The sequence below is a fragment of the Cyprinodon variegatus genome, unplaced genomic scaffold (assembly GCF_000732505.1).
Source record: "Cyprinodon variegatus isolate N-32 unplaced genomic scaffold, C_variegatus-1.0 Scaffold143, whole genome shotgun sequence".
NCBI classification, from domain to species: Eukaryota; Metazoa; Chordata; class Actinopteri; order Cyprinodontiformes; family Cyprinodontidae; genus Cyprinodon; species Cyprinodon variegatus.
Window position 1 is genome coordinate 210,818 of NW_015150596.1, and position 11,001 is coordinate 221,818.

General features: G+C 39.7%; 1 protein-coding gene across 1 annotated transcript in view; it reads right to left on the bottom strand.

Annotated features, from left to right (window-relative positions):
- Positions 1-4,336, bottom strand: part of nphs1 (nephrosis 1, congenital, Finnish type (nephrin)) — a 66,527-nt gene extending 62,191 nt beyond the window's left edge. The window contains exon 1 of the mRNA XM_015376849.1: positions 4,252-4,336. Within this exon, the coding sequence (XP_015232335.1) occupies positions 4,252-4,336 (85 nt within the window). The remainder of the gene's footprint in view (positions 1-4,251) is intronic.
- Positions 4,337-11,001: the final 6,665 nt, after the last annotated feature.

Sequence of the window (11,001 nt, forward strand, 5' to 3'; positions counted from 1 at the left end):
AAGTGGGAATGCTTAAGCATTCCCACTTGATTATGGCAAATTAAACCTCCCTTTGGTCACATAGATAGGGTATGGGGAGATGTTAAAAAAGCGTGGGGTATCAAAGAGCCTTGTTGACCTGTGCTTTTTCTTCATTGTCAATGTCCCACTACCTAATTCCTTCTAGGATGAGTAACGATTATCACTTTAATCCCCTTTGTTTGCCATAGGTATGGTTGGCCATCCTTCAGTCAGGCTATGTGGGGAAATTCATTGGTTGAGTGCGCTTGAATCAGAGAGGTAACCTTAAGGCAGAACCACTATCCGCCACTTAAGCATAATATCAGTATTATACATAGAATAAATTTAGCTTAAGGAGCCCAGTTCAAATACTTACTTCAATTAGCACCTCATATCAAAGCTTAAGTCTTGTTTAGGCAATACCCTGCAGAGAGGGACTGCCAGACTCCAGTGAGTTGCTTAAATTTTGACCTTCATTGAAACAATGACCAAGTTGTTTGTGAAGTGCATGCTCTGTTGCATGTGACAACATGAGTGAGAGGCAGAGCTCTTAGATCAAGGCTGAACCAGTCACCTCACGTCAAATATGAAGGGCAGGATTGGCCATTACAGAGGATGCATACAAACAGCCAAATAGAAGCATTTTTGCATACATTTTACATAAATGAATACATAACAGATGCTGAGTGGATGTGTTCTTTTTTCAAAATTTGAAAATATAGGTTATCAAGTACAAGTGATAACTCTTCGTTTTTATGTGCTTAAGTAAAATATAAATTTATATCCCAAAAATGTGCTTTTCCCTAAATTACATTGTTAAAGATAAAAGTGTGTGTCCTGTGACCATGTGGTTAGTTGCAAAAAGTCAGGGCAGCATGATTTAAGTGTGGCGTTGTTTTTGATTCCAGGTAAGCTGGTATAAATTTAGAAAACTGTAGATTCACAGAGATTTTCATACACACTTATGGTAAATGCAGTAAGCACAAGTTGCCTGTTTTCAGATGTCTTGGTAGGTGCAGTAGCAGTTCTCGTCTTGCTACAGTACATCTAAATATGTGAGGAATACCGCTTTTGAGCAATAAAACATTAAACTCTGAAGCAGATGGAGACCAAGACCAGTGACACTTATGCCTACTAAGATCGGAAAGCCAAGGCCATAATTTTTACAAACTCATCAAAATTTGTCAATAACAGACTGAAAATTTGTACTTGCTTATAAATATCTCAAAATCAGCATTTAGATTGTTACGGTAGAGTTTGGCATAGCTTTCTAAAAGCAAAAGCTATGTTGGGCTACTTAAAAAAAGCCTTAAACTCAATGCTACTGTCTGACATTTTGAATTAAAAAAGCTTCCTGGATGGGAAGCAAAATGTCTTCGAACTTAGAAACAAAGTCCAGTGGATTGTTTTTTTTTTTTTTACTTTTTTGGAAGGAATACTGCTTGTTTTAATTTAACTCTGAATATGTTGGACCTATATAAACCCTGAAAAGGTGTTAAAATTAACACTGTCGGGGTTCAATAATTTGCTCTGTCCATCTCTGTATGACCATTGTGTACCGATCTTGTATTGTTTATTTACAACATGACATTGCTCCGTGTGAAACTGAAATATTTTAATACTGGTTTTTATTGTGGCATAATGCTCACTGTATGTCATAGCCTCAGGATCTCAATGCTATAGAACCAAATTAGGCTGTGGTTGAACAAGAGATTTACATAATTGATCTCTATCCTGCAAATCTGTAGCAATAGTGTGATGCTTCTATGTCAACAAAAACAAGCATCTTGTTGAATTTATGTTAAAAAGAATTTACTCGCCCACCAACACTTGCTTAACCCAGTGTTAGCTTGAACTGATCAAATGTATCTTTAGGAGGAATACAATTCCTTACAAGTAAGCTATGGATATTATCAATATGAAAAAAGAACTATAAGATGTTGATTTTATTTAGCAGTAAATTGATAAGATGGCAACCTCAAAGGGTTAGGGTTTCAAGTGCAAATGTTATTGCTTTTGGTTTTATCGTTCCTTCCAAAGTTCATCAGTAGTCTTCTCTTGGCCAGTCTTTAAACTCTTATTTCAGAAAATGTAAATTTTATCACAGCAGTTCTGCAATATTGTTGAGCTGTTATTTAGAGATGGTGCAAGTGAACTGTTTTAATACAATATGCAGCATTTGAAGATGAAATGAAGGAAATATAATTATTTACATTTTTTGCTTTTTAAGTTTATGTATCAAGAAATATATGTTTTTTTTCTAAAACTGTTTTGCTGCAGCCATGACTTGTAATCTGAACATTCCTATAGGCTACCTGCTTATATTTTTTGTTGTGCCATGATAACAGATTTTTTATTAAATGCCATATTTATTTTTTATTATTTTTTTTTTTTTTACTTTGTTTTGGCTGCATCCCCAGCTGATTTTGCTTCTGAGCCTGCATTCCTATTTTATTATTATTTTTTTGTATTTCAGATAAGCAAGCCTTCCATTCTTTTTTTTATTGCTCAAACCCTCTTATCTTTTTGTCCTCACTCTCTTAGGAATAAACTCTCAGATAAAACCTTGTACTTTATTTACCCTTAAGGGTGTGATACATTATCATAATAAATAAATATATACATTGTTACCTTTTCTCTAAATAGTGGCTGTTTCTGGCAAGCAGCTAAAACAGCCTTCCTCTCTCTTCCGTCAAGTTGCCTAAAGTCGTTTATCACTTCAGTGCATAAATAGGTAAATATTCATATTGTATCATTTTATACAAGCATGCACCTAGAAGCGCTCAACACAGAATTTGGATGTTTTACACTGACAAATCAGTTTGAAGGAATAGAGTTTATGTATGTTCAGTTATTAATGAGTTTTCTTGATCTGTTAATGCCCATTGTTAAAAAAAAAAGAAAAAAAAAGAGAAAAAAAAAAAAGGATTAGGATTTAGTTGCTGTTTTTAGATTGGCTATAGATTTTAAGAGCTATATGAGACAAATGGTTTCTGTCTCTTTGCTAGACTAGACGCGTTTCTCAATATGTGTACTTGTGCTTTCTCATGTGCTCGTGAAATGTCATCAGCCTTGGCCTTAGTACTGTTCATAAGAACAGCAGACCAAGAACGGACAAAATCCCCGGATGTTGTTCTCGCCCCTCCCTATTTAGTGAGTATGCATCAGAGCAGACTTGTCCGTTCTTGAGATTGACAGCTGTCCCAGCATGCACTGTTGCAACAGGAGCTTTCAATGGAGCGCTCACAGAGCTCAGAGTATTAAGTTAAAGTTCTCTTTTCTTTTGCTGTTGTTCAATAAAAGCAAGTTTTAATATCATTTGAGACGAGAAAAGCGTCACTTTATGGCCCATATACTGATTTAATGCATAATTAAAAATGTTTTTTCCCGAAGTTGAGAGGACCGCTGCAACAAGCAGAGCTCTGAGGGTAACAGCAGCCAGGGCTAATATAGCAGCCCTGTCTCGGCATAGCCGTGTGTGAAGGACCGCTGGCTCTGATATTTTTGTTTTGTTTGGCAAAATGTTCATTTGATTTGTGTTTATCTGGCTGTGTTAATTATTATTCTCTCACTAAATGAAAAAAGTTAGACCTTATTGTTATCTAGAGACTATTAATAACAGGAGGAGAAATATAGCTTCAGACGAGCTGAGCATGTGACGACGTCACAAGTACGCTTCTGTTCCAATTGCCCCATATTTATGCTGCGTGCTCCCGTTCTCCCCAAGTCTAGACTTTCCTGTGTTCTTCTCAAGAACATGCTTGGTGAGGACACAAGTCTGTACTTGCGTTCTCGTGAATTGAGAGACGGCCTAGGTTTTTTTTCTCTGGTACATAACATACCTCACTTGTCTCACAAGTTAACTCGACCAAACAACTTGTGTGTGGACATTTAGTGTTTTACAATATCTTATCGTAAGCTTATTCTTGTGTATAGGGTGTATCACATCCAGTATGTTTGTGAAGACTTATTTGCTATTTAGTAGATATTAGATTAAACTAATTCATAGAATTCATAGAATTAATCGTCTGATGAACCGTTTGATTGACAAGATGGTGCCATTTTCTGAGGCATGCCGTCTGTCACTGTCAGCTTTATGTGGTATTTTGTTACTTTTTTTGATTATCACAGCAAATGTCAATTCTCTACTGGTGTATGATCGCCAAACATTGTTGGATACCCAGGTCTCAATAAATTTTATAAGCTTGGCATAAAACCTTGCCTCCTCTGTCTTCAGGGATTCCGACTCACCTATTCCGTACCTGGACTCCACCTCTCCGGGGTAAACGCAGTGGATGACCAGTGAAGCTGAGGGTTTTTCTGTGGCATTCTTCATTCACCTCAACTAAAAGTCATGTATTGGTTTCTGGAGTCGCTGTTTCCCGATACTTTTTGGCCTTCATCGATCCCTGGCTGGTGCCTCTCTGCGGGCGGGATGGAGTTTTCCAGACCCACCACTCGTGGTCTCCCTGTCTGCACCAGCGTGGTGTGGATCAGCGAAACTTGCGCACCTTGTCTCGGGCCTCCAGGTTGTAGGGGGAGGCAGATCCCGTAAGGATTGGTCTGGTAATCGCTAGATCTATAGCAAATAAGATGTTTATCCTGAAGGATTTCTTCTTGTCGCAGAGGTCAAAGGAGTTCTTAAACCTTAATGACCCTTTTAATCTTGTGCAGTGCGTGTCCAGTTCAACACATATATGTGGCCATACTCCTGACTTGATTTTATCATATGGCCTGTCTGTTCAATGTTGGAGCTCTGTGAAGCAGTTTTTTCAAATCACATACCCATTGTTTTTGCCCTAGCCCATGCAACCTCAAGCCTGCTTGCAGTTGCTGCATTTTTAATCCCTCATCTGCACCCCAGTTTTCTGAAGTTATTGAACTAATGAAAGAACATGAACCAGCATACACAGAGGATAAACAACTTATCTCTTGATTTCATTTCACTTGCCAGAGTGTGTTGGACCAATGAAAATGAAGATGCCAAAAACTAAATCTGAGGCTTGGTTAAACCACCAGACACAGACACTCAGCCGTGAGTGCCGTCAAGCTGAGAGCAGATCGAAAAAGGACAAACTGAAGGTTTCATTTCTGATATTGAAGGACCACTGGCAAAACTATCAAATAGCTGTGAGAAATGCTAAGAGAAAGCATTTCTCAGATTTCCTAGCAAACCGTCACAACCCTCGTGTCTTGTTTAGGGCTATTGATCACATTTTAAACGCTTTCCAGAAAAATGTGATTGATGCATCTCCTGCTGTTGGTGAAAATTGTCTTAATTTTTTCATTGAAAAGATCACAACAACTAGAGCTTCTATTTCACATTCTGATTCTGACCCATCAACCCCTGTTACTTTCTCTGTTGTTTTTAATCAGTTTGAGCCTGTGAATCTGGCTTTTTAAAATAAGGTTGTAAGGGGTTTAAAGCCTGCTGGCTCTCAATATGATGCTGTTCCTCTTTGATTTTTAAAGGTGGTCTTTCCAACAGTGGGCCACTCTGCTCTTGTTATTGTTAACAGCAGTCTGGCTTCAGGTGTAGTTCCTAAAAATTTAAAACACTCTGTGGTTAAATGATTACTTAAAAAAACCTGCTCTAGATACCACAATTCTTTTAAACTATAGTCCGATTTCTAAGCTTCTCTTTATCTAAAAAATCATTGAAAAAGTGTTTAATGATCAACTGATGGCCTTTATTGGAAGAGCATGATATTTAAGAGGTTTTCCAGTCTTGTTTTAAAACATTACATAGCACTGAATCGGCTCTTTTAAGGGTTTTTAATGATATTTTCTTAGCTAGAGATTCTGGTGACTGTGTGATTCTTGTACTTTTGGACTTAACTGCTGCTTTTGATACAGTAGACCACAAAATTTTACTTTCTTGTCTGGCACAGTGGGTTGGCATCAGGGATACGCCAATGGCTTGGTTTAAATCAAATTTAGAAAACAAAACTTTCTGTGTCTCTTTTAGTGATTATAGGTCTTCTTTTGCTACCCTATTGTGTGGGGTGCCACAGGGCTCAGTTTTGGGTCCACTTCTATTTGCCATTTATCTACTCCCGCTTGGCTCCATAATGAGGAAGCATGGTGTCCATTTCCATTGTTATGCTGATGACAGCCAAATTTATAATTCCTTAAGCAAAAAAAGATGGGAACTATATCAACTTGCTGTTAAATTGCCTTGAAGACCTAAAGACCTGGATGGCCCTTAACTTTTTGAAATTCAATGAGAGTATGACCAAGGTCATGGTTTTTAGTGGCACATCTGAGTATAGGAAGTCAGTTTCAAGAAACCTTGGTGTCAAACTGGATGCTGATCTTAAATTTGATAGCCAGATAAAGGCAACTATGAAGAAAAGGTTCCTTCAATTAACGCAGTTGGCCAAAATAAAGCCCATTCTCTCTAGAGATCTTTTAAAGACAGTAATCTTTTTTTTTTTATTTTTTTTTTAATAAATAAATAAAGACAGTAATCCATGCCTTTATCACTACCCGGCTGGATTACTGTAATGCACTTTATTTGGGGGTTAGTTCCTCTAACATTGCTCAACTCCAGAGAGTGCAAAATGCTGCAGCAAATCTGCAAGTCCCAATTTTAGTCTCATAACACTGGCTACCTGTACATTTTAAGATTCATTTTAAAGTTCTTTTATTTTAAGTCTCTCCATGTTCTTGCTCCCTCTTGTCCCTCTGTCTGAGTTGCTGCACCTTCATGCACCCTCCCGTTCACTCTGGTCAGCTGATCAGCTGCTTCTTGAGGTGCCAAAAACTTGACGGAAGCTTAGGGGCAATCATGCTTTCTCTGTGGCATCTCCAAAAATGTGGAACGACCTTCCATTGCAAATTAAATTGTCTACTTCGTTGTCGATTTTAAATTGCTCTTAAAAAGTCATCTCTTTGCCTTGGCTTTCTAAACTGTGTGAGATGTTGATTTTAGTCTGTGACACATGATTTTAAATTACTATTATTTTTATTTTATTATAGATTTTATAGTTCTGATTTTAATTATGTCCTTTATGCTTGTGTAGTTTTTTGAGACTATATAATGGTGTTATGTTGTTTCACTGTACAGCACTTTGGTCCTTTGAGAAATTTTGAAGTGCTTTATAAATAAAGTTGAATTGGATTGTAAATAGCATTTGGATAGAGTGCAAAGATAATTATCAACATGTATTTGACTGAGATTTACAAGGAATCTAACATATAACACATAGTAGCAGTTAAATTAAAGTAAAAATCCTTTTCAAGATTCTTTGGATATGGGTGTACAGCTTTAAACAAAGATAAGACCTGAAAAGGCCACAATTACTGAGATGAAAGCTCCACAATGACATTTGACTCCCTTACCCAAAAAGAAACAGAAAAAGGGTAGACTCGATGCAGATAGAATCCAAGCCGACACAAACTCCATTTCACCATTGACACCTGACCTTAAAGAATCCTGGAAGAACCAGAGGAAAAAAAGATTATAAAATTCACATATGTGACTCTAGAGTTAAGAAACACTTTGACATGTGTTTTGTAGACATCTCTGAATTCTGGGGGTCAGCACTTTTTTTTCAGCACAAAATGCAATTGGATTTTAAAGAAACTCAAGGAGTGTGTCTAAATATACAAAGAAAACAACATACAATTGAAGATAAAAAAAAAAAAAACATTCAGCTGTGCTAGATCCTTAAAACCCAAAATTCCAATATTATTTAGTTTTAACATAAGGTTCAAAAAGGCTGCATGCATATTCCCAGTAAACACAATTTACTTTTTCTTCTTTCGTACTGTAATGTTTTTCTACTACAAAGAAGAAGACAACATTGATTATGTATGAAATATAGTTAATGCCTTCTTGTGGAAAACGGGGTTTACGGCTGACGACTGCAGGGATGGCCCGGTAGGCCAAGTAAGATTGCATGGCATGTAGCATACTTACAGTCCCTACTTTACAGAATTATTTACTAAGTTTGGGTCATCCGGTAATCCCGGGACCAGCCACCGGTGCCGCCGGGTCCTACGATTATTGGATGTGAGTGTTATGTGTGAATGTGCGTCCGCGTTTTACTTATTTATTTTATTTATTCATTTTTTTCTCTTCACAGAGATGTTGTGTTGCGAGTGGGGGTTCATGGCCGGATACACTTTGGGGTGGGTGGCTACCGGTGGAGCCTGCAGACTCCTCCCCGCAGCTCCTGGGGGCTCCGGCATTGCGGTGGCTGGGGTTTTTCCTTGGGGCCATCTCTCATTCTCCCTTGGTGGGGGTCAGATTTCCTGGGTTGGCTCTTCCTGGGCGCCTTTGCTCTTGGGATCCCTTTGGGCATCTGGGGCTTTGGGTGCAGCTCTAGTATCTGCTCCTGTCGCCTACTGCCACCTCTGGGTGGGATGTTTCTACTTGGTGGGGGGCTTTGGGCTCCCTGCAGCATCTTTTGATTTCTTAGCAGTCGCTCCCCCACTGGAGTTCTAGTTGGGGAGCTGGTTGGGCTGTTATGTGTCCTGCTTGGTCCCTTGGCTAAGGTTGGCCATTCCCATCCCTTTTAGTGAACTGTAAAGTGCATTGAGATGATGTGTTGTGAATTGGCACTATATAAATAATCTGAATTGAATTGATGAAAACACTTAAGTCAGCATCATTTATAACATTTCCAAGACATTCATATGTAGGCCATCATTGTGGGCATATTCAGGGCACTAGAGGTGGGTCAGGTTTTTGGGCTTTACTTCTGGTGCTCATGCCCACAGATATATTTGGACTGACTGACTGGCGTGATTATATAATACAATCAATGTGACTGGATGCATCTCAGCCTGTGGTGTGGGTCTGCCTTTCTGTCTGCCCTGACCCGGCGTGCAGCCAATGCTTGCAGTCGGGTATGGAGCTGCAACTGGAGGGTGTCTGACGCCTGGACTTGGGTGGCTGGCGCACCATACTTGGCCTAGGGGGTGTACCTGGATTGTGATTGCCGGGCAGCCATAGAATATATGGATATTGGGGCCTGGAACAGCAAAAAATGGCTGGGGCGTGGTGGATTGGCTATCTGCGGTTTGGCATTTTGTGGTGGGATACTGTAGAGGGGCTGTGGCACTCTTGGGGGGTGAAACTGGAGGAGTGTTTGTGGCTGGTGCTGGGCTTCACTGCTGCTCTCCTCCCTATGGTGACGCCAGGTTCCAGAAAAAAAAAAAATATATTTTTTTACCTGCCGCCTTCCCGCACTGGGGGTCTGGGGTCTCACCAGTAGCGGCTGGTGTAGTTTTCTCCAGAGGGGGCTATAAATTCATAATAGATGTATACAGAAAACCAATCAGAAGTCTATGAAGTTATCACACCAGTATAACAATAAAAAACATTATAAAACAAAACATAAAAACAAAACATAATTTCATGTACAGGTTTACTTTTTGTACATAAATCTTGCCCTTCTGAGGTTCTGTGAAGGCAAAACAAATGTTTTGGTCCAATATTGTTTTATAGACCTAAAGAAAATAAAGTACCAGTTTAATAATTGAGAAGCTATTACTCAGCTTTATATTTTTTTTATATATAAAAACTTTTTATTTTCTTACAATGTGTTTATTTAAGAGCAACTATGCAAATTAACAAACATCTAGAAAAATTACACTATAATAAATAATTTTCCATGTAAAACCCAGATTGTTTTTATTTAAATTCGCCAAATCACAACACGTCATCTCAAGGCACTTTACAGTTCACCAGATCATACAGTCAAATTGATTCAGTTTTCTATCTAAGGACTACCAGTTGATTGCATTGACTCATTAACTCAAATGCAATCGATCACACTAAGCATGCTTGTAGCGACAGTGGAGAGGAAAAACTCCCTTTTTTACAGAAAGAACCCTCCAGCAGAACCAGGCTCAGTGTGAGCAGCCATCTGCCTAGTCCAAAAATTCCTCTTTGCCTTTTATAAACCCTGCTTTAAATCAGTCCTACCTGTCTTTATCCATGCTGGGTCAGATCCTGATGATTGAGAAAGGAGGCAAGGAAAGCAGAATAAAGTGTTAAGGCTGATTTATAGAAGAGCAAAGTGTGTGAGAACCCTGGGACCCTTTTTCCACCTGGATCCCCTCTCTTTTTCGTCCTCATGTTCCTCCATTGTCGCACAAACTTGCCCCTTGTTGTTTCTGTCTACTTGTCAGGTAGAGTGTTTGCCTCCCCCACCCCACCTACTGAACATCTCTAGTCCCCAAGTATGAGCAGGACCTGCATCCTCCCCCTTCTTATAGTCTTCGTCAGTGACAGGGGCCTGTGTCTGCTGCCTCGCTGATGGTTCTCTAGGTGCTGATTTGGGTACTTCAGTGGGCATTGTCTCATTCCTGGTGGCTGCCTGGCTGGGACTGGGCCTCCTGGCCCTGTGTGGTCTCCACTTGGGGTGGTCCTCTCATCCTGACCCAACTTGGCCATGACTAGCCGCTGGCAGAGTGCATGGGATTGCTGGCACGGTCCCGTGGGACCCTGACAGTATGGCCCCAAGGGTCGGGTCCCTCAGGGACTGGGGCCCTTTGGAGTTTATCTCAGGTTGCTCTGGTCTGCCCTTCTCTGGTAGATGCAGCCAACCCTACAGTATGTGTGCCCTCCTTGTGTCCCTCCTTGTGTGTGATCTGGGGTGCATATCTGGGGCTCACATCATCACTCTTTCAGTCTGGGGCCCTGTAGAACAAGTCTGGGGCCACCCTCAACATGCTATTTAGCATACTTCCCTTCGAAGAAGATTTGTTAATCCTGTATCGATGAGCACGTCCATGCATACAAACCATGGTAGTTTGGTTCAAGGTGTTCATGGATACACACTAATACTAAAATACTAAGCTGCAGCTACAAATACATACCTCCATGATTAATATTGGGTAATCACCATAGGTTTTGACTTCAACACGCATGGATACAAAAAGGATACCTGCTGCTCTTGAAGCCTTATTTTTTCATGATTACTTGGGTTGTCTGTTGTCTTCTTTTTGCTGTTATGTAGTCTGGAAGCAGACTTCTAGGAGTTACTG